General features: G+C 44.2%; 4 protein-coding genes and 1 pseudogene across 8 annotated transcripts; 4 read left to right on the forward strand and 1 right to left on the reverse strand.

The window, feature by feature from the left end:
• On the forward strand, positions 163–1,841 carry LOC8083228. Its single transcript, XM_002460300.2, has 2 exons — positions 163–659; positions 778–1,841. Exons 1-2 carry the CDS (start codon positions 462–464, stop codon positions 1,351–1,353), a joined length of 774 nt encoding a protein of 257 aa, XP_002460345.1. The 5' UTR covers positions 163–461; the 3' UTR covers positions 1,354–1,841.
• LOC110432749 lies at positions 5,505–7,955 on the reverse strand (annotated as a pseudogene).
• Positions 9,836–18,612, forward strand: LOC8063710 (protein transport protein SEC23). Of its 2 annotated transcripts, XM_002460301.2 has the most exons (14): positions 9,840–10,188; positions 11,056–11,629; positions 11,722–11,937; positions 12,041–12,214; positions 13,127–13,288; positions 14,052–14,194; positions 15,180–15,255; positions 15,358–15,533; positions 15,628–15,709; positions 15,880–15,957; positions 16,386–16,547; positions 16,635–16,898; positions 17,118–17,222; positions 18,172–18,612. In XM_002460301.2, exons 2-14 carry the CDS (start codon positions 11,120–11,122, stop codon positions 18,310–18,312), a joined length of 2,289 nt encoding a protein of 762 aa, XP_002460346.1. In that variant the 5' UTR covers positions 9,840–10,188; positions 11,056–11,119; the 3' UTR covers positions 18,313–18,612. The 2 variants fall into 2 exon arrangements, with proteins under 2 accessions (XP_021309508.1, XP_002460346.1); XM_021453833.1 differs by having other exon boundaries at positions 9,836–10,188; positions 16,386–16,898.
• LOC110432854 (probable carboxylesterase 12) lies at positions 19,226–25,395 on the forward strand. 4 transcript variants are annotated; one of them, XM_021453835.1, is made up of 3 exons: positions 19,226–20,560; positions 21,081–21,307; positions 24,803–25,395. In XM_021453835.1, the coding sequence occupies exon 1, from the start codon at positions 19,315–19,317 to the stop codon at positions 20,497–20,499; it is 1,185 nt and encodes a 394-aa protein (XP_021309510.1). In that variant the 5' UTR covers positions 19,226–19,314; the 3' UTR covers positions 20,500–20,560; positions 21,081–21,307; positions 24,803–25,395. The 4 variants fall into 4 exon arrangements, with proteins under 4 accessions (XP_021309510.1, XP_021309511.1, XP_021309509.1 ...); XM_021453836.1 differs by having other exon boundaries at positions 25,024–25,392; XM_021453834.1 differs by lacking the exon at positions 24,803–25,395 and having other exon boundaries at positions 21,081–21,388.
• Positions 21,422–24,807, forward strand: LOC8083230 (tuliposide A-converting enzyme b1, amyloplastic). Its single transcript, XM_021453838.1, has one exon. It carries the CDS (start codon positions 23,666–23,668, stop codon positions 24,620–24,622), a length of 957 nt encoding a protein of 318 aa, XP_021309513.1. The 5' UTR covers positions 21,422–23,665; the 3' UTR covers positions 24,623–24,807.

The raw sequence follows: 26,101 nt of genomic DNA on the forward strand, positions 1-26,101 counted from the left end.
ACCGCGACAATTAAAAAAGAGACGGATGGAGTATGTAGCAACTGAGCCGTAGTAGAGTACACAGTTGCAATCTGACGCCGCAATTTCTCGCCTGATGTCCAACTCAAACACTATATGTGTTGTACTGTATTTGTTACTTAGCCTTCAACCCAAAGGATTACGAGTTCCACAAACGCCAGCAAGCTCTCTTTGCAAGCCTCTCCTCTCCTTTTTAAGTTACGGGGCACTTGTCATGCACGTCCACATCCCTCCTCTGAAAACCCATTCTCCGATCTCCACACACATGGTCGACCGAGCTCTCCACCATTTATATCCACCACTCCTCATCGATCGGATCACGAGCGCGCCCCTCGATCGGATGAACGCCGGAGAAGAAACACAGCTCGATCCGTGGCTGCTCTGCACACATCGGTGATCGATCGTTCCATGTACCTATGATTGATTGATCAGGGAGCAGTATAATGCCTTGCTTGGCGCAAGAGTTCCACCCCAAGCTGCCCGCGGCCAACCACTACTGCAAGTCCTTGTCGTCGCTCATCCGGGAGACCTACGCGCACTGCCATGTCCCCTGCGTCAGGATCCCCGCCGGCGCCGGGTGGAGCTCCGGCGAGGACACCGACGACGACAGCGTCCTCGACGAAGCGCAAGACACCAAGCAGGTAAATTAAGGATCGATTGATATATGTTCTTGTTGATCCGTTCACGGAATTAACTGAACACGCACGTAATCGTGGCACCTGCATCGATCATCAGTTCATCACGTTCTTGTGCAAGCAGGTGATCCTCAACGAGATGAGGAACCGGCAGATGAAGAAGCGGTCCAGGTGCAGCGTGGACTCGCCGTCGCCGACGCTGCCTCTGTCGTCGAGCTCTGCTTTCGCCTGGTCGTACACTCCGCTCGATCCAAGAACCGTCCTCGACAAGGTGTCAAGTCCCAAGACGTGCGTCGTGGTGGAGGGGGCAGCGGCCGACGAGGAGAAGGAGGAGGAGGAGGAGGAGGAGGAGGACGACGGGGACTACGGCGACGCGGACGACGAGAGCGAGGCGTTCTTCTCCGTGAAGAGCTTCTTCACGCGCAGCACGAGCCGGGCGGCGACCGTGGCGTCGTCGGCGTGCATGATGATGATAGACCCGCCGCCGCCGACGCTGATGCGGTCGCCCGAGGCCCTGGAGCGCTTCCGGGACTGCGAGGGGTGGCCGTTCGGGCTGTGCCGCCGGCCGGCCGTCCTCCCGCTGCCGCCGCTGCCCAGCACGCCGGCCGACTCGTGGAAGTGGCGCAAGAGCGTCAGTAGCCTCGCCGCGAGCCCAACTCCTGCTTACAGACACAAAATCGCTGCTGCTAGCAGTAAATGACCGCGCCGGCGCCGCCGTTGCCGTTAGTTCATTAACAAAGAAGAAGCTCAAACCGTCCGTGTTAGCAGCAGCGACGCTGCTGATGAGACGTGACGACGACGACGACTTTTGCAAGAATTCAGCTAGTAGTAGCCTGCATGCTTGATGATGCTTGTTCGTCCGGCCGGCCTCGTCTAGAATGCGAGAGTTTCATAGGAATTCTAGAGGGCACGAAACATTTTAATTTGCTCCGACGAAATGTGAAGCTTCACACAAAATTCCTATGAAGATGTTGCATGCTTGCTTATTCGAGGCGGCCTTGATCTTTTGCAAGGATTCTTTTTTTCAGGTGTACGTGTTCTGAATAATAAACTCTGCTGTACTTTTCTGTTCTTTTGAGTCGGACGCTCTAGTTTTTTTGGCCTCTCTACTCAGGGAGTCAGAGTCAGAGAGCCCTCACTCGATCTTCAAAGAAAGTTTCAATTGATGATATTTCTAGTTCCAATTCACAATTTTACTCGACGTTTTTCTTCCTAGAAAAGCTGATAAAGTTCTTTGTTCCATTTGGATGATGAGATGAAGACAACTTTGAACGGCTGCACCAGCGCTCCGACATGTAAAAAGCAGATGGAATGGAACAAAGTGCAGATGAGGAGCGCACGGTTGGGTAGCTTTACTCGACGACTTGCCAACTGAAGTGACCAAAAGGATCGAATGCCTGATGAGTGGGCCGGTAAAGCGGTGGTAGCTGCAGCCCTGATGAGCACTCCGCACACACTGTTGTCTGCAGTCTGCTGCAATACAACATTTGATGGGGATTCTGTGCAAATCGAGAGGTCAGGAAACCAAGTACCGTAGTGGGCATAGTGGTCAGGGCCTCAGGGCGCATAGCTTTTCCGACGTGGAGACAAAAAGTGCTGATTTTAAATGCACAACAGATAAGTGTGTTCATCTAAAATGATTAACAAAAGTCTACTTAGCCTCCTCAGAGCAAGTATTATGATGGGCTGTAAGCTGGCTAAATGCTGATGTGGAGAAGAGAAGGGAGAAGAGAGAGGAGAAGCAGGCTGTAAGCTTACAGTCAGCTTAGACACAAGAACCAAGAAACTTTGTGAGAGAGATAAGTGGGTCATGTATTAATAGTGAATAGATAACTATTGTATGGGTGGGCTGGGAGAAAGCTGTAAGAAATCTTACAGCCAGCAAGTGGGCTGTATTATTAAATTTACTCTCAGAGCCTGCTTGGAAGCCCCATTTTAGATATAATAAAAAAAAACGGTGTCAAATATGAGCCCAAAAGATTTCCAGGCCAGATCCAAAAAGTAACGGGCCTTTTATATCTGAAAAACTAAATCACCTCTTTAGCCCACTTTCTCCTAAAAAGCCAAAAAAAAACACTCTTTAGCCCACGCTAAAAAATGAGATAAGAGTCAAGCTCTTCTTCCCCCCTCTGGGCGCGTGGCTTTGGCCACAACTCGGTATAGCGTGCGGTGAGATTTCTTCGCGAGAGGGCGAGTTACGGCCTATCAGCATCAAGGTAAGGCATCTGTTCCATCCTCGACTGGAGGACATCACCTTTGCATCGATGCGTTAGGGCCACAGCGCACAAGCATCATGTCGGTGTACTAGTAGACATTGCCATATCTCCCTGCCGATGGTGCAGCCATGGATGATATGCTCAGCAGACTCGTCGCTGGCATTGCAGATTTCGCAAGTTGCAGAATCTATAATATGTTTCTTTAGCAGCACCGATCGACACTTGATTCTTCTCTGAGTTAGTAGCCACATAAACAGCTGAACCCTTGGTGGAGCAAAGGTTTTCCAAATGAATTTCGCTCTCGGATCCTCTCCTTGACCTCTAGCCTTGATCATCCTATATAGTTGCCCACTGTCAAGGGACCTGTCTGCTCATATGAATGCCGAGCACCTCTTGCCTGGTTCATCATTGAGTTGAGTGGAATCCAGTATGTCCTGAACCACGTTTAGTTCTTGTGCTGCTATTGTCGAAAGCCTGGGTACCAATGAGGTATGGATGCCAAAAGCTTTGACTGCATTCAGAGGAGATGTCTTGGCGGTACAATGAGATAGCAGCGAGGGGAACCGATCGTCCAAAGGCTCGTCGCCGATCCAGACGTCATACCAGAATGAGGAGGTCCTTCCATCCCCGACCGAAACAGTCGTGATCGCTTGGTAAAATGGCAGAATAGATCTCAGTGTCTGCCAATGTTCTCCGCGTCCTCTGTGATTGCAAGTCAGCAGCTGAACTCTGGAAGCTCAGACTGCCGAGACGAAAAAGAGCAGCAGTTACCCAGTGATGTTCAGTCCTTGAAATAGCTAGGCCTTCAGCAAACTAGACAACTCCTTCCTATGTCTTGTAAAACCTTTTAAACCAACTCTTAGTTGCAACTAATGTAATATGCTGACACTATATGCGAGCCGTTTTGGGCTAAAATAAAAAAAATTACCAGTTGAGGAACGCCTCCCCCGGTTGATTAAAAAAATGCATCGAACAAGCAAAGCTTGCACAGCCGGCTCGCGAGCCCGAGTGGCCTTGATTCCTTCATTTTATTTCTTCAGTTTGTGAGCTCAAAATTTTGAGCATCGATTGCTAGCTTGTGCGCTTGCTCTCTCTTCAGTTGCCGAAATGTCATTCATAAAAATACAACCATTTTCAGATGTATAAAAATCATATGCACTCCATAGTTTTCTTGTGCACGCCAGATTACAAGCGTAATGGATCTACATACAGCTGCACAAAAAATTGAAACCATCAAACATGGCCTTATCCTTTTTTTTAAAAAAAAAGATAGGGCCTTATCTATTGACATTCACCTACTAAAGTAATGGAAATTGTCTAAATAGCTCTTGATGTGATTATACATAGCATATTACGTACTAGATTGTGGCATGCATGGGCATGGCTATGAGTCTATAAACAATATGGAAAAAAAAAGTATAGATATAACCCACAAAATTCTAGAGGGCACGAAACATTTTAATTTGCTCCGACGAAATGTGAAGCTTCCCACAAAATTCCTATGAAGATGTTGCATGCCTGCTTGTGCGAGGCGGCCTTGATCTTATGCAAGGATTTTTCAGGTGTACGTGTTCTGAATAATAAACTCTGGTGTACTTTTCAGTTCTTGTGAGTCGGACGCTCTACTTTTTTGTGGCCTCTACTCAGAGAGCCCTCACTCGATCTTCATCGAAAGTTTCGATTGATGAAATTTCTAGTTCCAATTCATTTTTACTCGACGTTTTTCTTCCTAGAAAAGTTCATAAAGTTCTTTGTTCCATTTGGACGATGAGATGAAGACAACTTTGAACGGCTGCACCAGCGCTCCGAGATGTAAAACCAGATGGAATGAAACAAAGTGCAGATGAGGAGCGCACGGTTGGGTAGCTTTACTCGACGACTTGCCAACTGAAGTGGGCTTGTTTACTTCCGATTTTTTTTTTTTGGTATTGTAGCACTCTCATTTTTATTTGGTAATTATTATTTAATCATGGACTAACTAGACTCAAAAGATTCATCTCGATTTACTGTATAATTAGTTTTTGTTTTTCGTCTATATTTAGTGTTTTATACACATGTGCCACAAGATTCGATGTGACGGGAAATCTTGAAAAGTTTTTTGTTTTTAGGGTGAACTAAACAAGGCGACCAAAAGGAAAATGTTCTGAATGCCTGTTGTCTGCAGTCTGCTGCAATGCAGCATTTTGATGGGGGCCAGGCCTAAGTCAATTCTGTGCAAATCGAGAGGTTAGGAAACCAAGTACCAGATCTATCAATCAAAAAAAAATAGTGAGCATCAATTATCAATTAAATCGCTGACTCGTGGTGGAGGCGCTGAGCTGCAGAGTAAGGAAAGCTTACCACGTAGGGGAATCTTCATCAAGTCCTTTACCTGAACATTCGGTATAGGTTTGTATCTATCAAAAGTAAATGAGCATTTGCATATCAAGCAGGTCAAATGGGAAGCAATCTTCCAAGAAAACATGCACATGAAGTGAACTAATAACTGTTTTAGTAGAAAAGGTCAATCATATTTAGCCTACCCGTGGCAGGTGCCTGCAAGGACTGGTTCCAAAAATATTCATTCATTATACCATGCCTCGTGTGGTCACAAGTGCTTCATTCTCCGTCAGAATTCAGAACTCATCAAGTCATTCTACGTAAGTGCAACATCAGTTGTATTAACAGACATGATAAATATTCTAATGCTAAGAGAGAAACTCTCACATCTACTTTCATCAATTTTGGACAGGTAAGTTCCAGCCCTGACTATTTCACGTTTCTCTAGTAACTCCCTTACCACATGATTCAGCAATCGGGAGTTGGGATCACAGCCAGAGTTCTCCATGAATGAAAACATCCTGTCTGCCTCTTCAACCAATCCTTCTTTTATAAGATTTGTCATCATCACATTGTAAGTCACAACAGAAGGCACCAGTCCACTTCCCGAGATAGAAGCAAACAGACCCTTAGCTTCCTTAACTCTCCTAGTTTGAAACATTCCAGATATCATGATACTGAGAGTTTTGATATCGATCGTTGCATTCATTGCACGTAGTTCTTTGAAAAGCAAGATTGCTTTATCAGAGCAATTGTTTTTAAAAAGTCGTGTCCACTTATATTCCACTTTTAGTCATTTCATGGAACATTTCCACTGCAGAAACTATTCTCCCAGCCTGAAATAATCCACGAAGTATGATGTCGTACGAAATAGCTGAAGGCTCTATTCCCTTATGCAACATTTCTGTGAAAAGACTTAACCCTTCATTGATCCTTCCAATTTTACAATAGCCATTAACAAGTGTACTGTATGTTACAACATTTGGTTCAATGCCAACTGACACCATAGCATCAAATACTTTTAATGCTTTCTTCATCTTGTGAACTAGGCAATACCCATCCATCAGTGTATTATACACCATAACATTAGGATGCACACCAATACTTACAGTTAAGTCAAATATATCTTGTGCTTCCACTACCCTTCCCACTTTGCAAAGGTTGTTTATTATCGAACTGAAGAAAACAATGTCAGGACATATACCTTAATTCATCATTTCCAAAACCAATTCCTTGGCTTTCAGCAAAGCACCAAGGGTACAAAAACCTTGAATCAGGCAACTGTAAGTACATACATCGGGTGCTACTCCTTGATCAATCATCTGATTAAACTTTTCCACAGCATCATTCATCTTACCAACTCTACAAAGAACAACAATCACTGTTGAATAGGTTACAACATTAGGTTCCACTCCATGCTCCCTCATTTCATTGAAGACAATCGTAGCCCTATCTAGCATTCCACATTCAGCATAATTTGATCAGTACATTGAAAATACAGCTGTTAGGTGCAATACTATCTCCTAACATCAAATTGAAGAGATCTGTCATATCAACAAGGTATCCTTTAGTTGCATACCCGTTAAGCATAATTTGGTAGGAAAAAAATATCACGTTTTTGGCCCTTTATTGCCATTGAGTCAAAAACATATCTAGCATCCTTGATTTTTTCATGCTTGCAAAGGGAAGCCATTAACATGTTGAAAGTAACAACATCTGGTAAGATGCCCTGACTTGTCATCTCTTTAAATACCCTAACTGCCTCCTTCCATTGGCCCATAGAGGAATCTACATAGATCAAGTTATTATACGTCATGCGATCTGGCCGGACACCTTTACCAACCATCGGTCGAAGGATAGCCTCTGCCCTGTCCACTGCTCTTGCCTTACAGAGTGCATGAACAACAGAGTTATAAGTCACTAAATTAGGTGAAATGCCTCGCTGCACCATTTCATTGAATAGATCACATGCTTTGTTAACATTGCCCTCCTTAAAGAAGCCATCGATGACCGTACTATACGCAACCACGTTGGGCGAGCAGACAGCTCCCGTTTCAGCCATCATCCAGAGCAATTCATCTGCCTGGCCAGTGGCCACTCTTTCCGTCGCCGCAGAAGCTCTTCAGAAGTATGCAGTACGAGGAAACATTAGGCACACAGCCTAACTCAGGCATTCTGTGGAGAAGGATGTCCAAAGCCTCTCTGTCCGCTTTGCTGCACATAGGCCCTTGAGAAAGATGTTGATGTTGATGGTTTCAACGCCCAAGCCTATCTTGAAGACCTGGCCGAAGAAGGCCGGCGTTAGCTCCGGGCGGTGTGCACGGGTGCAGCAGTCCATGAGGATGCCATAGGTGCATAATGTAGAGGACAGCAACCTGCGGGCCGTCAACCCGAGACGCACGGTTGAAGAGTGAGATGGCAAGGGTAGGACCATCTCTGCAGGCGGCGGAGGAAAGGCGCACGTGCGAGCGCAGCAAGGAACCCGTTCAGCGCGCGCACGGGTATGGGGTCGCTTGACACAACAATTCGTCGAACAGGTGGTGTGCCTCCTCCGAGCGGAACGTCCCTGACCTCACGCGGGCCGTGGCGTCAGCGAGGGCGAGGCGGGAGCGCGCGGTGACGGCAAGGAGGAAGCGGCGGCGGCGAAGCCGGCGGAGGAGATGCGGGAACGAGACGACATTGCCTCGTGCGTGGGATATGGCGCCTAGGTTCGACTGCTTCTCGCGTGATCTCGTCCTCCGGTGAGAGGCGTGTTACACACTTGACTACAAGCGGGTAACTGAAAGGGGATTTTGGGAAGGGAGCAAACAAGGCCTTGTTTACTTCCACCTAAAAACTCAAAATTTTTTAAGATTCTCTGTCACATCAAATCTTTAGACGTATACATGGAGTATTAAATATAAATACCTGCAAAGACCAGAGCAAGAAGGCCCAATCTCCGGTTTTTGGGATTTCTTTTTTCCACTTTTATATTTGGTAGAGGCTTCATCTAGTGGGGGTGGGCGGTAGGAAAAGGTTTGCCTCGATCTGGACCTTGTAGGCATATGTCGAGCGGAGAATGTCATTTTGTTTTAGAGAAAGGGGATTATATAAAAACTTGGCGCACTACATTCTCAATCAAATTACACATAAACAACCTGAAATAAAAATACATAATATTATATCCAGATTATTCTATTGTCTTCTTCTCTAATGGCTTCTCTAGAACATCGAAGCTAAAGTACACTTCTTACGCCAAATCTAACAACCAATCCAAAACATTGGACATATCATAAGATCTAGACGCTTCAAAACCGATGAAAGAATGTCGATAGTTGTATCGTCAGGTATAACATAGGATGCTTATTCATTGTTTCAATACCTTGATCTCTTTGTGACTATCGACAATGAGATCGATGAGTCGAACTATCCTGAGAGCACCTAGAAGCAACCCTCTTCTTGCAGATAAAAGCCATCAATTGGCTATCTACCGATGAAATCGACGCCTGCAACGACGATCTCGTGGTGGCAACCACCGAAGCCATCACTACAAACACGATCCTAACCGAAAAATCATTTGATTTTGCTAGAATATTTATTTGGACTAAATCTTAAGCAACTAGATATAAAAACTATAGGAAAAAGGATGGGTCTCCTCCCCTTCTTGCCTCCGGCAGACGCACCAGAGAGGAAGAAAGAGAGGGCGCCTAGGCACAGTGGCAGCAACGGTGGTGGCAAGGAATAGGAGATGCGTCTGGCGTGGTTGTGCACCTCGTGTGGAGAAGGTCATCCTTCCTATGTGTTTGGTCCGAGGATATGGAAGTGGCGCGATACTATATCATATGTGGGCCACCGAACAATATTTCTTCCATCGTCGGCGACAGATCTCCACCCTTCGCATGCACTTGCGCTCTTCTCCCTCGGCCCTGCAGTGCCTCGAGGTCCTCCATCGGACCCTCGCCCTACGCGTTGCGCAATCACACCCTTCTCCCTCGGCCTTGAGCGTCGCCACCCTCGACCCTCTACCACCACATGAGTCCTTCTCCCTGCGTAGTGCGCCGCCGCCAATCACAAGCTCCTCTGCATTGCGAGTTCCTCGATCTTCGAGCTGTTATGCACCGTTCTTCTTCCTCCCATCCTTCAGCACCCGCGCTTGTCCTAAATGGGACGAGTAAATCTATCTAAATAGAGATAGTTTCACCCCGAATCTTTACAATAGGTGGAATGACTCTATCCGTAACAGGTCCATCCCATCCAATATCAACAGCCATATGAGGTACTTATTTATTGAAAATCCCAAACCATCCCATGAGGTACTTAGGGGGTGTTTAGTTCCCCAAATAATGTAAAATATCAACTACTTTGGTATGATGAAATGTAAAAATACTAAAAATTTTAGGGTGGTATTTGTTCCATCCAAAATACAGAATTTATAGGCTATTGAGGTCTTTTTGGGTTTTTTTTGCCTCTTAACTCTTGAGGTCAAAATTCAAAATAGAGAATAGCTACTTTTTGTCAAAAATTTTATATGGTGTTTAGTTTCATTATCCAAAATGATAGACTAAAACTCAATTTTTTTGGGATAAAAGGGGATAACACCCCCTTATTTATTGAAAATCCTTGAGCCGTTGGATCAAAATTGAAGGTTGGATACGGAAGGGCAAGTTATTACAGCGTGACTTTGACTCGTGATCCCGATCCCGATCCTCCAGCCCCTGGGTCGCCCCTTCGCTTCTCCGTTCGCACCGCCGGCTCCTAGCGCAGCGCCGACGCTCATCTCCCTCGCAGCGCCTCTCAGGCTCGGTCCCTCAGCGCAGATCTTCTGCTCCTTCCCCCACTCGCGCTCAGGCTCGGTCCCAAGGATAGGATCTTCCGCGCGTTGGTGGCTCCCCCTCGGCGGCGTCCAGCGACGGAGGGGCAGTCCCAGGCTCGGCGGCGGCGTCGGCGGCTCCCCCCACCTTCTGTCGCCAGTCGCCTCGCGCCCTCGCCTGCGTCCTCCGCGCAACAGCCGACGACCCTGCGTACGCACCTCCCTCTCCCCTCCCGACTCTGCTGTTCCCGTGGGAGCCCGGCCAGCTGCCCAGGGTGGCCGGGCCTTGGCTCCGCCGGTGGCGTCAGCCCCTGGCTGAGTGTATTATTTGTAGTCTCATTAGTGTGCTGACATTTTCGCAGTGTCTACCATTTTAAGTGAAACTTCACTTCACGATGTCTACATCTACAACTATTGATGATATGGGATGGCCCAAAAAAATTTCAAAAGAAAACAGCGTCCATCCCTGGTTTTATGGCTAAGAAATCGCAACATTACAATTATGCTTAAGGAATTTTACGAAAATCTTGCTGCCCACTGTTTCTATAGCTGACTCAGCTGGAAAAAAAAACCCATGCATCTGGGGCTCCTGTGTTGTGGCACATAATCTCGACGCTTCTGGTCCACCCAGGACACAGGCAACATAGAATACTGGTATCTCAGATTCGCCATCTTATCAGGTCAGGCTGAGCTGTCTTAAGGTGGGGTTTAGTAATAACAATAGCACAATTCAACTTAGCGTTATATACTTATATGTCTTAAGCAGAGACATCTAGGGTTCTGTGAAAAAAAGATATAACATAAAACATGTGGTTCCGTGCACTTTATTTTGTGAACTCAAGGTAATACTCGTTTTAACTAGATGAGGATATTCTACATGAGTACTGGTTAGTCACACGGTTATGTCATTTAGCAGTAGAAGGATTTGAACCTTCAGAGCAGAGTTGCTGGTCCTCCCTGTACTTGTTAAGCTAATTAAACTGTGATTGGCTGAGGGTTTTCTCATTTGTTTCTGTTTTGACTGTTTTCTCTTATTCATGGTGACCAATTTTCGCAGCCTCTTATTTGATATTTGCAGGCCAGATTCCTTCGTCCAACTTGTGAAGCCTCTTACAACTATTGACAAGTCTGCTGCATCGAAGATGTCTGAGTTCCTTGACCTAGAGGTACAAGATGGGATAAGGATGCCCTGGAATGTTATTCCAGGCACAAAACAGGAGACTGTGAACTGTGTGATTCCTGTTTCCGCTATCTATACACCTTTGAAATCAATTCCTGATATCCCGGTTCTCCCATATTCACCCCTTCGCTGTCGCATGTGTCGTTCCATCCTCAACCCTTTCTCCATTGTTGACTATGTTGCTAAGATCTGGGTCTGTCCATTCTGCTTTCAACGCAACCAGTTCCCACAACACTACTCGTCAATCTCAGAAAATAATCTCCCTGCAGAACTCTTTCCTCAGTATACCACCGTTGAGTACATATCCTCAACTGAAACTGGTCCTATAGTTCCACCAGTTTTCATTTTTGTTGTAGATACTTGCATGATTGAAGAAGAAATTGGTTATTTGAAGTCCGCACTGGCACAAGCTGTTGAGCTATTGCCAGATAATTCCCTTGTTGGATTCATTACATTCGGGACGTATGTGCAGGTAAAAGCCCATTGTTTTCTTTATAATGCTCCATATAATTTTTCTTTTTGATATTTGATTGGTTAGTTTAATTACAACATCTGCATGTTCAGGTTCATGAATTGGGTTTTGGCTTGTTGCCGAAGTCATATGTATTCAAGGGAACAAAGGAGGTCACCAAGGAACAAATATTGGAACAAATGTGCTTCTTTGCAGGGAAGAAAATGCCCACCACAGGCGTGATCGCTGGTACCAGAGATGGTCTTTCATCTGAGAGCATCTCTAGGTTTCTGCTGCCTGCTTCTGAATGCGAGTTTGTGTTGAACTCAGTTAAGTACCAATTACATTACATTAATTACAATTAAAATAGTAGATATCACTGTCCATTCCATACAGCATAGCCTTGTGTTCATATAATTTCACTGTATGTAGGTTATAGAAGAAATACAAAAGGACCCTTGGCCTGTTCCAGCTGATCAGCGTGCATCTAGGTGCACTGGAGCTGCCTTAAGTGTTGCAGCCAATCTCCTTGGGGTTTGTGTTCCTGGATCAGGTGCTAGGATAATGGCATTTGTTGGTGGTCCATCTACAGAGGGCCCCGGTTCTGTAAGTCCAAATTCTTTCATCTGGATGCCATCTTCTTTCAACCTATTTATGGTTCCTTACTTCCTTCAACTACATCAGTGTTGGTATAACATCCTAATAGAGGGCAAATTGGGAAGGTTCCTTCGCTGATATGCATCCAAATTTCTCTGTTATCTGGAAGTTTTACATAGGTTCTATAAGCTCTAGAAATGTTATTATTTTTGTAACTTACTAGATACTTTCAACATCATAGGTGGAATGGAATATGTTCGCATGATCTGAACTTTGTCGAGTCTGATGCTATAAATTTAATATAAGATTTACATGGTTTTGTCCCATTTTCCTGAACTATTCTGTTAAATGCTAAAACACTGTTAATAGCGATTGTTCTGGGAGCAGTTATTTTAGCTACATATTTACTTTGGGACTATGTTGGAGTACATGTGAATGTGATAATGTAACATAAATACTATTTACAGTTCTCTTTATTTACTTTTATAATACTATGATGAAATCTAACCATAAGTGAATTGAGTGAAGATCAAAGCCTTCACTTCTACCACTGTTTTTTCCTCGAACATGCTGGAGAGCTGTGTATCATTATATTAATAAGAAATACTTCTACCATTGTACATGTGTTTTGTCAGAAGATGCTGTTGTTTCTGTTCTTCAAACAACTAACTCATGTTTATCTCACTATTTTCATTAGATTTATATTTACCACAGTTCTCTTCACACCAATAGGCAATATCATGGGTGACACTTCGCCCCAGTCCTTTTGCTTGACAAACTCATATTTCTGACTACAAATATTGATTAAGATCCTGCATTGGTGCCAACTATGGTTTTCATATGACATAATTATATGGTTAAGAGATGCTTCTGTAACATGCTTTCTTGTGCAGTAGGATGACTATCTTACAAAATTTCCAGATTGTATCCAAATCCTTATCAGAGCCCATTCGCTCACACAAAGACCTTGATAAAGACTCAGCACCACTTTATGATAAAGCTGTTAAGTTCTATGATCAAATAGCGAAGCAGCTTGTGCACCAAGGGCATGTGCTGGATTTGTTTGCTTGTGCAGTCGACCAGGTTTGCCACTCATTTCCTTTTTTTTTTCTAAGTATGTAAGTTATAACTCGTTAGGGACAAAAACCAGCTTGCTGCATGTCTCCTTTGACGACATTCTCCTTTCCCTTGTTTCTGCTTGCTGTTCATACATCTAACTTTTATGAATTAATTTCATAATTCATTGTTATACTAGCAATGTGATTATACTTCTTCTGTCCCAGAGAAACATGTCATTCTAACAATTTTAAGACAGATTAATGCTCAAGGTAATTTATGTAGTTGCCCCTGACTATTTTAGTGATCGTGCATCGTTTGCCGCACTAATTAATGCGAAAAGATGCAACCTTCTCTAATTAACTATGCATGCATGCGAGCCATTCAATGAGAAAGGAAGATTACACATATGCATGAGGGGTTAAGTTTGTGATCCCACTAGCTGTCCTTATCACATATACAGATGTCTATGCATCAGGTTATATCATGCATATGCGTAATTTGAAGATGAGCTGGTTTCCTAGCCAAAATCAATAACGTCAAAAAGCAGAAGTATTTTGATACACACATTAACAACTTTCCAAATTGGGTCGCATAAGGAACAAATCATTTCCTATGTTTACATTTAAGACAATGAACACAGTTGCTTCCAATAGTAGGACAGACAATCAGTGCTATTATCAAATACATTTATGAAAAAGAATTGTTTGTCTTTTCATTGTGTAAATTGAGACATGTGGTTACCTTGTTCGGAACTGATAGATCTCTTCTTTGTGGTTTGATTTTATAGGTTGGAGTCGCTGAAATGAAGGTTGCAATTGAGAAGACTGGAGGAATTGTTGTGCTTGCTGAAAGTTTTGGCCATTCTGTTTTCAAAGACTCACTTCTCCGCATCTTTCAGTCAACAGATGACAACCTTGGTTTATCATTCAAGTAAGTGTTCTTTTGTCTAACTTATTTGATTTTTTCTAGTCGAGAGAGAAGATTAAATGCATTTGTAAGGACTTGGATCACCTGCTTCAGCTCAGTCTTTTGCAGTCCTGCCCAATAAGTGATGAAAGAACACACATAATACAAACAATCTCGGTAGGAGATTTGACTCTCTTGTTAGAGTTTATGATATGCCAAATGGCCCAACAAATGGCTGCTAAACCCATTACATAGACCGATTTGCCCTTTGGCAAACTGATTTTAATCCAGGTCTAATATCGGTCAAAGTTACAAGCCCCCAAAGAAAATATGATTCACACTTTCCTTCTCTGTGCAAAAGGCACAGGATTCATTCCTCCTCCAGTTTCGTTTTTGAAGATTATCTTTTGTCAGAATTGCTTCTCGTAGAGTTAGCCACATGAAGATCTTAACATTCAGGGGGCATCGTAGATGCCATCTGCCTCGACCAATCTTCAACCTGGCCTCTTCCTGAAGATATGTGTCGGCTGGACCCACATTGACTATGAGAGAGGGGGCACTGCCTTAGCTTGCGAGTACTCTTCATGGGTGGACAATACCACGGAGAAACAAATTTGGTCACGGTTTTGTCAGGGGGATGGATCAACCTAAGGCAGCTGGCCCATGATGCATATGCACATAACAGATAATTAAACCTGAGACATCTTAGTTTAAATCCTAGTATCCTACTCTCTCTGGATGCAAATGTAAGGTTCTTAGGACATTGACGCTGTCCATTGCGTTAAAAAAAACGCTGTCCAGTGTGATACTTTACCTAGTAATTTCATGAAATCATGTTACCTAGAAGGAATATTGTGAAAATATTTTTAATACTAATTCTATGTTCTCAGCCTGCATATTGGTGGTCAAAATTTGAAAGTTGGATCAACACATCCCAAAACGACTAACATTTGCAATCAGACCTTTGTGGAATGGTGGGTTTTTTAATATGGTTAAATTACCTCTGCAGTGGTATTCTTGAGATTAACTGTTCAAAGGATGTAAAGGTTCAAGGCATCATTGGACCCTGTTCTTCCCTGGAGAAGGTATGACACTATGACCATATACTAGCTAATTTGTTAATCAGGCATAGACAATGTTGTGGTTTCTTTTTCTGACATTTCAAATATTGATGTCATGCTATGCAGAAAAGTCCTTTGTCTTCCGACACTGTTATTGGTCAAGGAAACACTAGCGCTTGGAAGATGTGCGGCCTTGACAGGAAGACATCACTTTGCTTGGTATATGATATTGCAAAAAAGGATGGCCCAGATTCAATTGGTCAATCAACAAGCAATCAGTTCTACTTTCAGTTCTTAACCTAGTAAGAAGATTTTTGGTTTCCTTTGGCCTATTCATATGTAAGCACCTAATTCTGTTGTGGACGTATTTGTCTAACTTGATGATGCAACATTCAGCTATCAGCACAATGAGGGTCAGATGAGATTAAGATCGACCACAATCTCCAGGAGATGGGTCTCTGGTGATAACAATGTGGAGGCAAGTTTCCTTTTATTTGGCTAATTTACTAATTTGAATTTTCAAGCATTTTGCTTTTACATGCGTTATAGTGTGCTTTCTAGTGTGCTTTTGACTTTTTTCTGGTATTTTTGTGTTTCTCTTATGAAACAAAAGGTATTAGTTCCTTAGCAAGTTCATTTGTGTTGTAGGAGCTAGTAGCCGGCTTTGATCAAGAAGCTGCAGCTGCAGTCATGGCACGCTTGGTGTCATTTAAGATGGAAACTGAGGTACCCCCAGCATATTTTTCTTTCGTATCGATGCAAATATGTTAGTACTTTAATTTTTAGGTGTTGTGCAATGAGCCTTTTTGCTGTTTTGATGAGATAACCAAATTAGCATGCTATGTTATATACAAAATGGGAATCATTATAGATCATTCTGCCCACATGCTCCCTGTGTCAAGAATTGCTGGTCATATAAGTGTGATGTCAGCTCTCAACAATCCTAAGTGTTTTTTTGCAAGTGGTTGTCCTGATGATGTCTGCTCTTGAAGTTTATTGGGGCAACATTAATACATTATCTGCTATTCTTCTTATAAAGAGCATTTCTTGGAGTATAAAGGCTGGAAGGATTCGTGAAGCATGAGCAATAATTTGTAAATTATAAGTACTTAGCTCATCTTAATGTAACATTTTCCTGTCATGGAGTATTCCAGGTTGATTTTGACCCAGTAAGATGGCTTGATCGGGCTTTGATACGTATATGCTCAAAATTTGGAGACTATCAGAAGGAGACACCCTCATCCTTCAGTTTATCCCCACGGCTGTCAATATTTCCCCAGTTTATATTTAATTTGAGGCGTTCTCAATTTGTTCAGGTAGACTGTTCTCCTTTTTTCATTAATCAATGTTTCCAATATGATGAGTATACATCTCTGGATACTAATTATTTATTTCTGTTGCAGGTTTTTAATAACAGTCCTGATGAAACTGCGTATTTTAGGATGATGTTAGATAGAGAGAATGTAGCCAATGCAGTTGTGATGATTCAACCTTCACTTATATCCTATTCATTTCAATCAGGGCCAGAGCCAGTTCTCTTGGATGCAACTGCAATTGCTTCTGACAAGATCCTTTTGTTGGACTCTTATTTTACTGTTGTCATATTCCATGGGGTAACCATTGCACAGTGGCGAAATGCTGGCTACCAAGATCAAGAAGGTCACGAGGTAACCTGTCAATGCTTCACAGCTTTGTGATGTTAGTCAACTGAAATGCCAAATTTTGCGCTTACGCATTATTATTCAATTAAGTTTTTAATATTTTGCTTCACCTTTACATCGAATGTAATTATTTTTATATTATAGTGTCAAGGTAGATCATATCTAGAATGCATTGTGGATTACATGCTATAGTTAACATGCGGTGCTTACTTGTACGATGTTCAGGTGTTTGCCCAGTTGTTAAAAGCACCACATGAGGAAGCTAATTTAATAATAAAGGAGCGATTTCCTGTACCCCGTTTGGTAGTATGTGATCAATATGGATCTCAGGTATCATTTTTTTTCCTGTCCATTCTTGATTTCCGTTGTTATGTTTGGACATGATATGGTGGGCTTGATTGTTCATGTGTTAGTGAAGTGATATTAATTAAGTCGTACCTTTCACTTGAACGCAAATAGCATAGTGCACATTGCTATAGATTCAGGGCGTTTCCTGTAAAAAGCAGCATCACTTCAGCATCCATTGAAAGGGATGCAGGAACAATGAGCCATCACCTGTGTCTAATGTTCAATTGCATGCAGATGATCAACTGTTCAACAATTGCTGCATGTAATATCCATATCCATTTTTTCAACTTTAGTTGCAAACTTCCTAAATCCCAAATGTCGTCTAAACCAAACAGTGCTTTATATCCAAGGAATTGGTCATGCCATTGGTCCACCAGTGCTAAAATAATCCCTTTGTCCTTTACTTCACCTGCTATGTCCTAGATACGTCAGCACTCCCAGAATCTAGCCATTTGTCACGTCTAATCATCAGTGCTCAAATTTAGTGTGTAGTTGTGTACTACCACAAAGTATCCCTCCGTCCATGAAAGAATCAATTCCTCGAGTTGTCCTAAATCAAAAATTTTAAACTTTGACTAAATTTCTAGAAAAAAAATTGCTAAGATTTATAGTATCAAATTAGTATCATTAGATTTATCATAGAATATATTTTCATAAGATGCGCATTTTATGTCATAGATGTTGTTACTCTTTTCTATAAAGTTAGTGGTACGGACTCTAGGAATTGATTCTTCCGTGGACAGAGGGATTATATCATAATTATAATTATAATTTAGAGGAATGATCATTATTCAAAATGGGAAGAAACCTACCTTCCATCGTAAAACCAAGTGTTTTACATGTAGTCTTTTTTCGAAACCTTTCTCTCGGCACATCTTTCCCTGTACAATACAGTATGATCCAGAACTAAAAATTACTTACGGAACTGCAGGCTCGATTTTTACTGGCGAAGCTAAATCCATCAGTGACATATAACTCGGATAATGCCTCCCCTGGTGGAGACGTCATATTCACAGATGATGTGAGCTTCCAGGTTTTCATGGACCATCTCCAGCGGCTAGCAGTCCAATAGGATATGAATCTGCAGATCAGTGCATAGAGCAATTTTGTACTATCAATGGTCTCTTCTGTAGAGTAAAGAAAATATTTTTGTTTTGCAATGTCTTAGAAATTCGTTGTAGCTGGTTTTAAATTATATAATTTTCTTTCTTTTAGGAGACAGTCACATTTTGCAACTTGATAAATTATGATAATTATAAGTGAACTGTAGTATGAAGAACTGCATTTTCTCACAGGGATGGTACATTTATTTGTATTTACCGAAGAGGTATCTTTCAAATGATTAAGATGCCGATTTGCTGTTGGATAACCATGAATCCATTTCAATCCATGTGTCGGAGTGGTTTGACGTAGAATTTAGAATTTAGTTTAAATTTCACACTGAACCAATCCAACACATATGGATTGAAAGGTGGATGCATGTGTATCTTGAAAGGTGGATGCATAGCTATCCAAACAAGCCCAGTGATTTTCCGTTTTGCTATTCATCATCTAATGGACTAATCACGTGTGGGCATGGTTCACTCTCTTTCGAGCATGACCTGATGCCCGCTGGACTAACCACGTGTGGGCATGGTTCACTCTCTTTCGAGCATGACCTGATGCCCGGCTATTTAGCGTGTGTTTGGCAGCGAGAAGTGTTTTAGATTGTTATTAGAATTAAACATTTGTAGAGAGAATCTAGCACAAAGTGATTCTGATTCAACAATAAATGTTTGTAGAGAGAATCTAAATTTAAAACATTTCTAGAAGAATCTAGATTCCTATTAAACACATCTTTAGGCCCTATTCGGTAGAGTTCTTAGAGCTGATTTTTTTTTTTTTTGCTAAATTCAACAGGAGCTCATGTGATTCTCATGTGATTTTTGTGCGGTCACGTTTCCCTCCCTCAAAGAGTGGCTGAGCTCATCGCAAACCTTATCACTTTTCCATTGGTGTGGTCGGACCTGAAGGTGCGTGGGTCATGATCTATGCCCTTCCCGGGTGCTAGGGGGCATACGGGTGTTGATATTTCATGTATCGCTCGTTGAAGCAAAAACTGCAGAGTAACATGAGGCGTGCTCTCTGTCACAAGATCCCGTGCTGTGGTAGGACGACCGCCGGGCCCCGGATTTTATCTACGCCCTGGATTCCAGCGATTTGGCCGGGGTCAGTCGCTACTGGAATAAACTTTCCATCTCAAAAAGACCCATCTTATTATCATAGGAAGTCTGCCAATTTTTCCACCAAGGTCACACCATCGTCACCTCCCTCCACGGCCATGGAGCCCGGCGCAGACGAGGTGGCGTTCGAGTCCTCGGCGCATTTCCGCATCTACAAGAGCGGGAGGATCGAGCGCCTGAACCGGCCTCCTGTCCTCCCCGCCGGCCTCGACGATGCCACCGGTGTCACCTCCAAGGACGTTGTCCTGGACGCCGACACCGGCCTTTCCGTACGCCTCTACCTCCCCAAGCTCCAGCAGGAACGTCCGTCCAAGAAGCTCCCGGTCCTCGTCTACTTCCACGGCGGCGCGTTCCTCATCGAGTCGGCCGGCTCCGCCACGTACCACGCCTACGTGAACCCGCTCGCGGCCGCCGCGGGCGCGCTGGTGGTGTCCGTGAGCTACCGCCTGGCACCGGAGCACCCGCTCCCGGCGGCCTACGACGACTCGTGGGCCGCGCTCCAGTGGGCGGCGTCGGCGCGGGACGAGTGGATCGCCGAGCACGGCGACACGGCGCGGCTCTTCCTCGCCGGCGACAGCGCCGGCGCAAACATCGTGCACGACATGCTGATGAGGGCGGCGTCCGCGCGGGGGCCGCGCATCGAGGGCGCCGTCCTGCTCCACCCGTGGTTCGGCGGGAGCGCGCCCATCGAGGGGGAGCCGCCGGGCCCTGCAGCGGGCACCGCTGGGCTCTGGACTTACGCGTGCCCGGGCGCGGTCGGCGGCGCCGACGACCCGAGGATGAACCCTCTGGCGCCCGGCGCGCCGGCGCTGGAGAAGCTCGGGTGCGCGAGGATGCTGGTGTGCGCCGGGACGCTGGACGCGCTCTACAGGAGGGACCGCGCGTACTACGAAGCCGTGGCGGCCAGCGCGTGGCCCGGGGACGTGGCGTGGCTCGAGTCCGAGGGAGAGGACCACGACTTCTTCCTCGGGAAGCCCGAGTGCGAGAACGCCAAGCAGCTCATGGACCGCGTCGTGGCCTTCATAGCCGGGGCCTGACTTGCGCTCTCTTGTGGGCGCGGCGCGGCGAGTCGTCATTGAAGACTCAAGTTAATTGTGGGCAAGTTTCTCTCATTGAATTGATAAATAAATAGTGGTCTTGTCTAAATATGATTTTTTTTTCTCTCGTAGAAGTGTGGTACTGAAGTCTTGAAACTGAATTTTTTATAAGCAAATTAAACTTTACATTATTCATCATTCCAGCTCGGCCACAATGTGTAAGCAGGGCAGATGTCCAGTTGTCCACTGATGAATCTCGTTGCTTATTCTGCTACAAAGCTTTATATATGATAGTTTTCGCAAATGTAAAAAGTTTCTTTTCACTTTGCCACTATTTTTTTGTACCAAATTTTTTTGGTCGACGAGTGCGTTCGAAGGATACTGGATCTGACAGAGACATACTCCCTCTGTCCTTTTTTTTATGTCATTCTCGTATATATATCAAGGAGTTAAATATACCCAAATGTAACCAAAGATGTATAAAAAATTACTATAATATTTATGGTACGTAATATCATAAGTATATCATTAGATTAACCATTATATAATTTGATCGGTCATCTACTCGTCTTCCTCTTCAGTTGCTTTGACTACCAGTTCGTGCGTCTTCTTTCATGAGTCACCCCCTCGCCCCCTCTGGCGTGTGCTCAAGGTGTCGTGGTTATCTCCTCCATCTCGTGCCTCTTCTTGCTCGAGTCACTCCTCCAGCGGACGCCAAGTTCCTTTCCCTCCCCATTGGCCTCCCAGTGCTACTCAACCACAAGCTTATGCTCGATTCTAAGAGAAAGTATAACAACTAGCCAAGTTAGTAAGTACTCCCTTCATCTCTAAATGTCTGTCGTTTTCGCTTTCTGAAAAACAACTTTGAATAAATGTATATATTAAAATATATATATTTATGATACAAAATTAGTATCATTAGATAGATATTTGAATCAAGTTTTTTTAATAAATTTATTTGAAAATAAAAATGTTGCACGTATTTTCTATAAATCGAGTCAAAGTTGTTGGCACACAAATTATGACAACAAATATTTAGAGACAGAGAGTATTTTTGCTAATGGAGGAGAGAAGGGAGCAGAGAGAAGACTTTGGCTATGCAGCGGTGGGCCTAGATAGCAAATGCATGTGAGGGGGATAAGAAAAAGAATGTGAAACAGAGATAAAAAGTAGCACAACATAATAATAAAAAACTTTTTATAAACAAATAAAAGATAACTATAATATAGTTTATCCTTTTCAACTTGACTTATAGCTAAATATTTTGCTCTATGATTGGACATGCTCGAACCTCTCCATCAACCGCAGCAATCCCAAGGACCATTAGGCTTGCTCTAACCTCTTCACCTACCAAAATGATCCCAAGGACAACACAACGTCGATATTGCACTACAATGTTTCTAATGCACATATAGAAATAAAATATTCTCCTTCAATCCTCCCCCATATCTCTACTTTTAAACATAAGACCTTAACTAGAACATTGAGGTGACTAAGGCAACAAAATGTAAGTAACCAAATACAATTTTATCAAATGTGGTTTGCGTGTATAAAACAACCAAACACCAAGACACTGTATATGTTTATGCTCGTTTAAGTTATGCTACATACAGTATAATGCAAGCAACCAGTTAAACCCTAAGAGTGTGTTTGGTTGTGTAACTAGCACCCAATCCAGACTCCAAGAATGCAGTTTAGCTTTGTTTGATTGCCTATTTTGGCCCTTAGCTAGGCATACCTATGCACCGATCATCCCTTGGTTTCGCTACCTAGAAATGATTAACTACCTAATTTTCGAAGAACCTAGCTTTTATATGGGGGAGGCCCGATTTTGCTCACTTCCTTTTGCTCCACCATTGCTATGTGACTATGTCATCATTGTCTCTTTCATTGGCGTGCCCCGCCAACCGCTGCTCCTAGGTCTGATACATCTCCACCCTGCCAACTACTACCACCAGATCCACGCTCCACCTCTACACTGACAGTTGCTGCTCCTAGATCTGCCCACAGCATGTGTCGTCTGCCAAGATCCATCTCGTGTCTACCCCTAGAGCTCCATCTTTAACCCCCACCCCCGCACGGTTGTGACTTCGTCTCCACCATGTAACCCGCGCTCAGGCCTCCATGCCCTCAGCCTACACGCACTATCTACCTATTGTCGAAGGTCGTGCCTTGGGTGAGACGGCGTAGAAGAGAGCCGACACAGTTGTGGGGGCCCATCACAACAAGAGATGAGGGAGGGGTGATTTCAACTAAAACCTACCTTCACTAGGTAGATATGATCCTATCCAAGCTAGCTAAATAATCAAACATGATCTGGATAAGCCAAGCTTCACAAGTATGAGTAAACCAACACAAACTTCTTGTATTGCTAGAACTAGGTTTAGGTTGCCCTGGCTTAGCTATTTAGCCAGGACAGATCTGAAACATGAATCAAACACACTTGATGAAGTGAATTGGTCATCTATCTCTGAAAGATGCGTTCAAGCATCTAAGCAGGTAGGGTTTTTTAGGGTCTTGCACTTAGATCTCTTCTGTTCTATAACTGAATCATACCCATTTTATCGCAGTTATTCAATCAAAATTAGAAATAAATAAATTGGTAATATTGCGCATACCACTTAATTATAACTACCTATGAACACACATAAGCACGTCTATAAATGCACCAGAAGAAGTAAATCTCTAAGTTCTACAGCTGACTGTATGATGTTGTGTCAGTAGCATAAGAATATAAAAGGAAAAATACATCTTCGACACTAGAGGAAACATGCCAAACTAACGGTACCGTAAGAGTGATTTGATCATGCAAACAGTCTGTCATTGCTGAGGCTAACGAGTGACAGTGATCAACTATACTATCTGCAAAGATCTAGCTAGGGTGACATCAGGGATCACGCACCATGCAGGTCATGCATGTTCTCTCACCTAAGTTCTATCGCAAAGAATACAATAGAAGCTCTGTCCCCTCAGAATTATCGTAAAGCTGCGCTGGTTTGCCAAAACGCGCCGGCACGTCCGAGTCCGATGTCTTCAAGTGCACCTTGCAGGACAACAAGCATTAAAACCAGCTGATCGATCGATTTGAGGCTTAAACATTTACGACGCATAGCTATAGGAGCGCAGCTAACCAAGAGCCTAATTACAACACGTCAGGTACGTAGCCATGGAACCGGACGCCGACGAGGTGGTGTTCGACGCCCCGGGTTACTTCTGTATGTACAAGAGCGGCAAAATAGTTCGTGTCAGCCAACCGCTCGCGGCCGCGGGCGTCGACGATACAAGCGGCGTCTCGTCTAAGGACATCGTCCTCGACGCCGACACCGGCCTCTCCGTGCGCCTCTTCCTTCCCAGGCGCCAAGGACCTTCCGGCAAGAAGCTGCCGGTCCTCGTATACTTCCACGGCGGCGGGTTCCTCATCGGGTCCGCCAAGTTCGCCACGTACCATAACTACCTGACCTCCCTTGCGTCCGCGGCCGGCGTCCTCGCGGTGTCCGTCGACTACCGCCTGGCGCCCGAGCACCAGCTCCCGGCGGCCTACGACGACTGCTGGGCCGCGCTCCAGTGGGCGGCGTCCGCGCAGGACGACTGGATCGCCGAGCACGGCGACGCCGGCCGCGTCTTCGTCGCTGGCGACAGCGCGGGCGGCAACATCGTCCACAACGTGCTGATGAAGGCGTCGACCGGGGGGTCGTCTGCGGACAACGGCGGCGGCGCGCCGAGGATCGAGGGCGCGGTCTTTCTCCACGCCTTCTTCGGCGGCAGAACGCTTATCGACGGGGAGCCGGAGCGCGCGGTCGCCATAGCGGAGAAGGTGTGGACGTTCGCGTGCCGAGACGCGGCCGACGGCGCGGACGACCCTTGGATCAACCCGACCGCGCCGGGCGCGCCGTCGCTGGAGCGCCTCGGGTGCCAGCGGGTGCTGGTGTGCGCCGCGGAGAAGGACTGGCTGGCGGCGAGGGACCGTGCGTACTACGCGGCCCTGGTGGACAGCGCGTGGCCCGGGAGCGCCGAGTGGCTCGAGTCCAGCGGCGAGGAGCACGTATTCTTCGTGACCAAGCCCGAGTGCGAGAACGCCAAGCAGTTGATGGACCGCGTCGCGGCCTTCATTGCCGGGGCCTGACTTGCTCCATGGGCCTTCGGAAACATTGGATTGGAAGCCGAAAACTATATTCAGTTACTTTATATAGCCTTCCGTCCACTCTGTTAAGGTGTATCATGAGGTTTTCTATTTAAGCTATATGCAATGTCTAAATTACCCTTGCTTCCTTTCTTTCCCCTTCTATTGCTCATGCTCAAAAAGGAAAAGAGAAGCTCGAGCGGCGCGCATGTATGGAGGAAGACAGTACTGACGGGCTCTTCGTTCACCCATCCTTTGTTGTTGATGAAGTGAGATGAGTTAGAGGATGATAGTGCGGACGAAAATGAGTTAGGGTATGAAGTATGGGATGAGGTGCCATGCAATGAGGGAAACCATGCTCCAAATGTAGTATATGATCCATTGCTAATGTGTAACATTTATAGGTCAAGAAGTGGGTCAATTCACCAAGAAGCACTTTCTATCGTTACACACATAGATCAATCTGTGAAGACTAAATGTAAAAGGAGGGTAAAACCCACAAGGAAGAAGCAAGGGCTAGGTCAAAGGATGTACACTTTCCAAAGGTGCCACTTGATAGCTCATCGACGCATACAAGAAGGAAAACATGACAACCTACCAGCCCACAATGGTACAAGAAACTAAATAAGGCTCGGCCTTTGATTTCTAATATGCATGTCGAATTGACTTGGTGTATGTGAGCCCAACGTATGTCAGAGATCTCATTTATGTGTGTAATGTATGCATTGGTGGACTTGTGAACAAATTTATATGTGCACCTAGCTAATGTATGCAACCATGAATTGCAATGCGCATTTGTGAAATTTTTATGCACTTGATAAGCTAATTCTATTGAAATGTATATGTGTATCTTACTAAGTATTGTTTTCATATTAAAAAATAATATATTTTTATTTTATGCAATTATGAAAACTTTAGACCTTATCCAATATTGCTCCAAACCTAATTAAGATAAACTGAACTCTTGCACTCATTTATTTTTTGCCATCATTTTACCCCTCCCTTACTACCGTTAAGGGCTATATAGGTAACACCTCATAGGTAGGCCTTGTTTAGTTCCCAAAAAATTTTACAAAATTTTTCAGATTCCCCATCACATCAAATCTTTAGACACATGCATAGATTATTAAATATAGACAAAAATAAAAATTAATTGCACAGTTTAGTCAAAATTGACGAGATGAATCTTTTGAGCCTAGTTAGTCTATGATTGGACAATATTTGTCAAATACAAACGAAAGTGCTACAGTGTCGATTTCCTAAAATTTTTTGGAACTAAACAAGGCCTAAGTTTTTAAAAAAGGCCAAGAAAGAAAGCCAAACTTTTTTAGGGCCCAAGCAAGTAATTTTCTCATAAAAGGACCTTTGGAACTGCGCCTAAAACAATGAACAATTGCAACATGATAAGCCAGGAGTGATACTCACCACAAAGGCACATATTGATATGTGTATGTTGATATTATGAGTTCTGATGTGGGCTTA

Source organism: Sorghum bicolor, chromosome 2 (assembly GCF_000003195.3).
Source record: "Sorghum bicolor cultivar BTx623 chromosome 2, Sorghum_bicolor_NCBIv3, whole genome shotgun sequence".
Lineage (NCBI taxonomy): Eukaryota > Viridiplantae > Streptophyta > Magnoliopsida > Poales > Poaceae > Sorghum > Sorghum bicolor.

Coding starts and splice junctions, on each gene's coding strand:
- LOC8083230 (XM_021453838.1), top strand. CDS start 23,666: ATGGAACCGGACGCCGACGAGGTGGTGTTCGACGCCCCGGGTTACTTC.
- LOC110432854 (XM_021453835.1), top strand. CDS start 19,315: ATGTATCGCTCGTTGAAGCAAAAACTGCAGAGTAACATGAGGCGTGCT.
- LOC8083228 (XM_002460300.2), top strand. CDS start 462: ATGCCTTGCTTGGCGCAAGAGTTCCACCCCAAGCTGCCCGCGGCCAAC. Junction 660..777: donor AAGCGCAAGACACCAAGCAG/GTAAATTAAGGA, acceptor TTGTGCAAGCAG/GTGATCCTCAACGAGATGAG.
- LOC8063710 (XM_021453833.1), top strand. CDS start 11,120: ATGTCTGAGTTCCTTGACCTAGAGGTACAAGATGGGATAAGGATGCCC. Junction 11,938..12,040: donor GCGAGTTTGTGTTGAACTCA/GTTAAGTACCAA, acceptor CACTGTATGTAG/GTTATAGAAGAAATACAAAA. Junction 15,256..15,357: donor CCTGTTCTTCCCTGGAGAAG/GTATGACACTAT, acceptor CATGCTATGCAG/AAAAGTCCTTTGTCTTCCGA.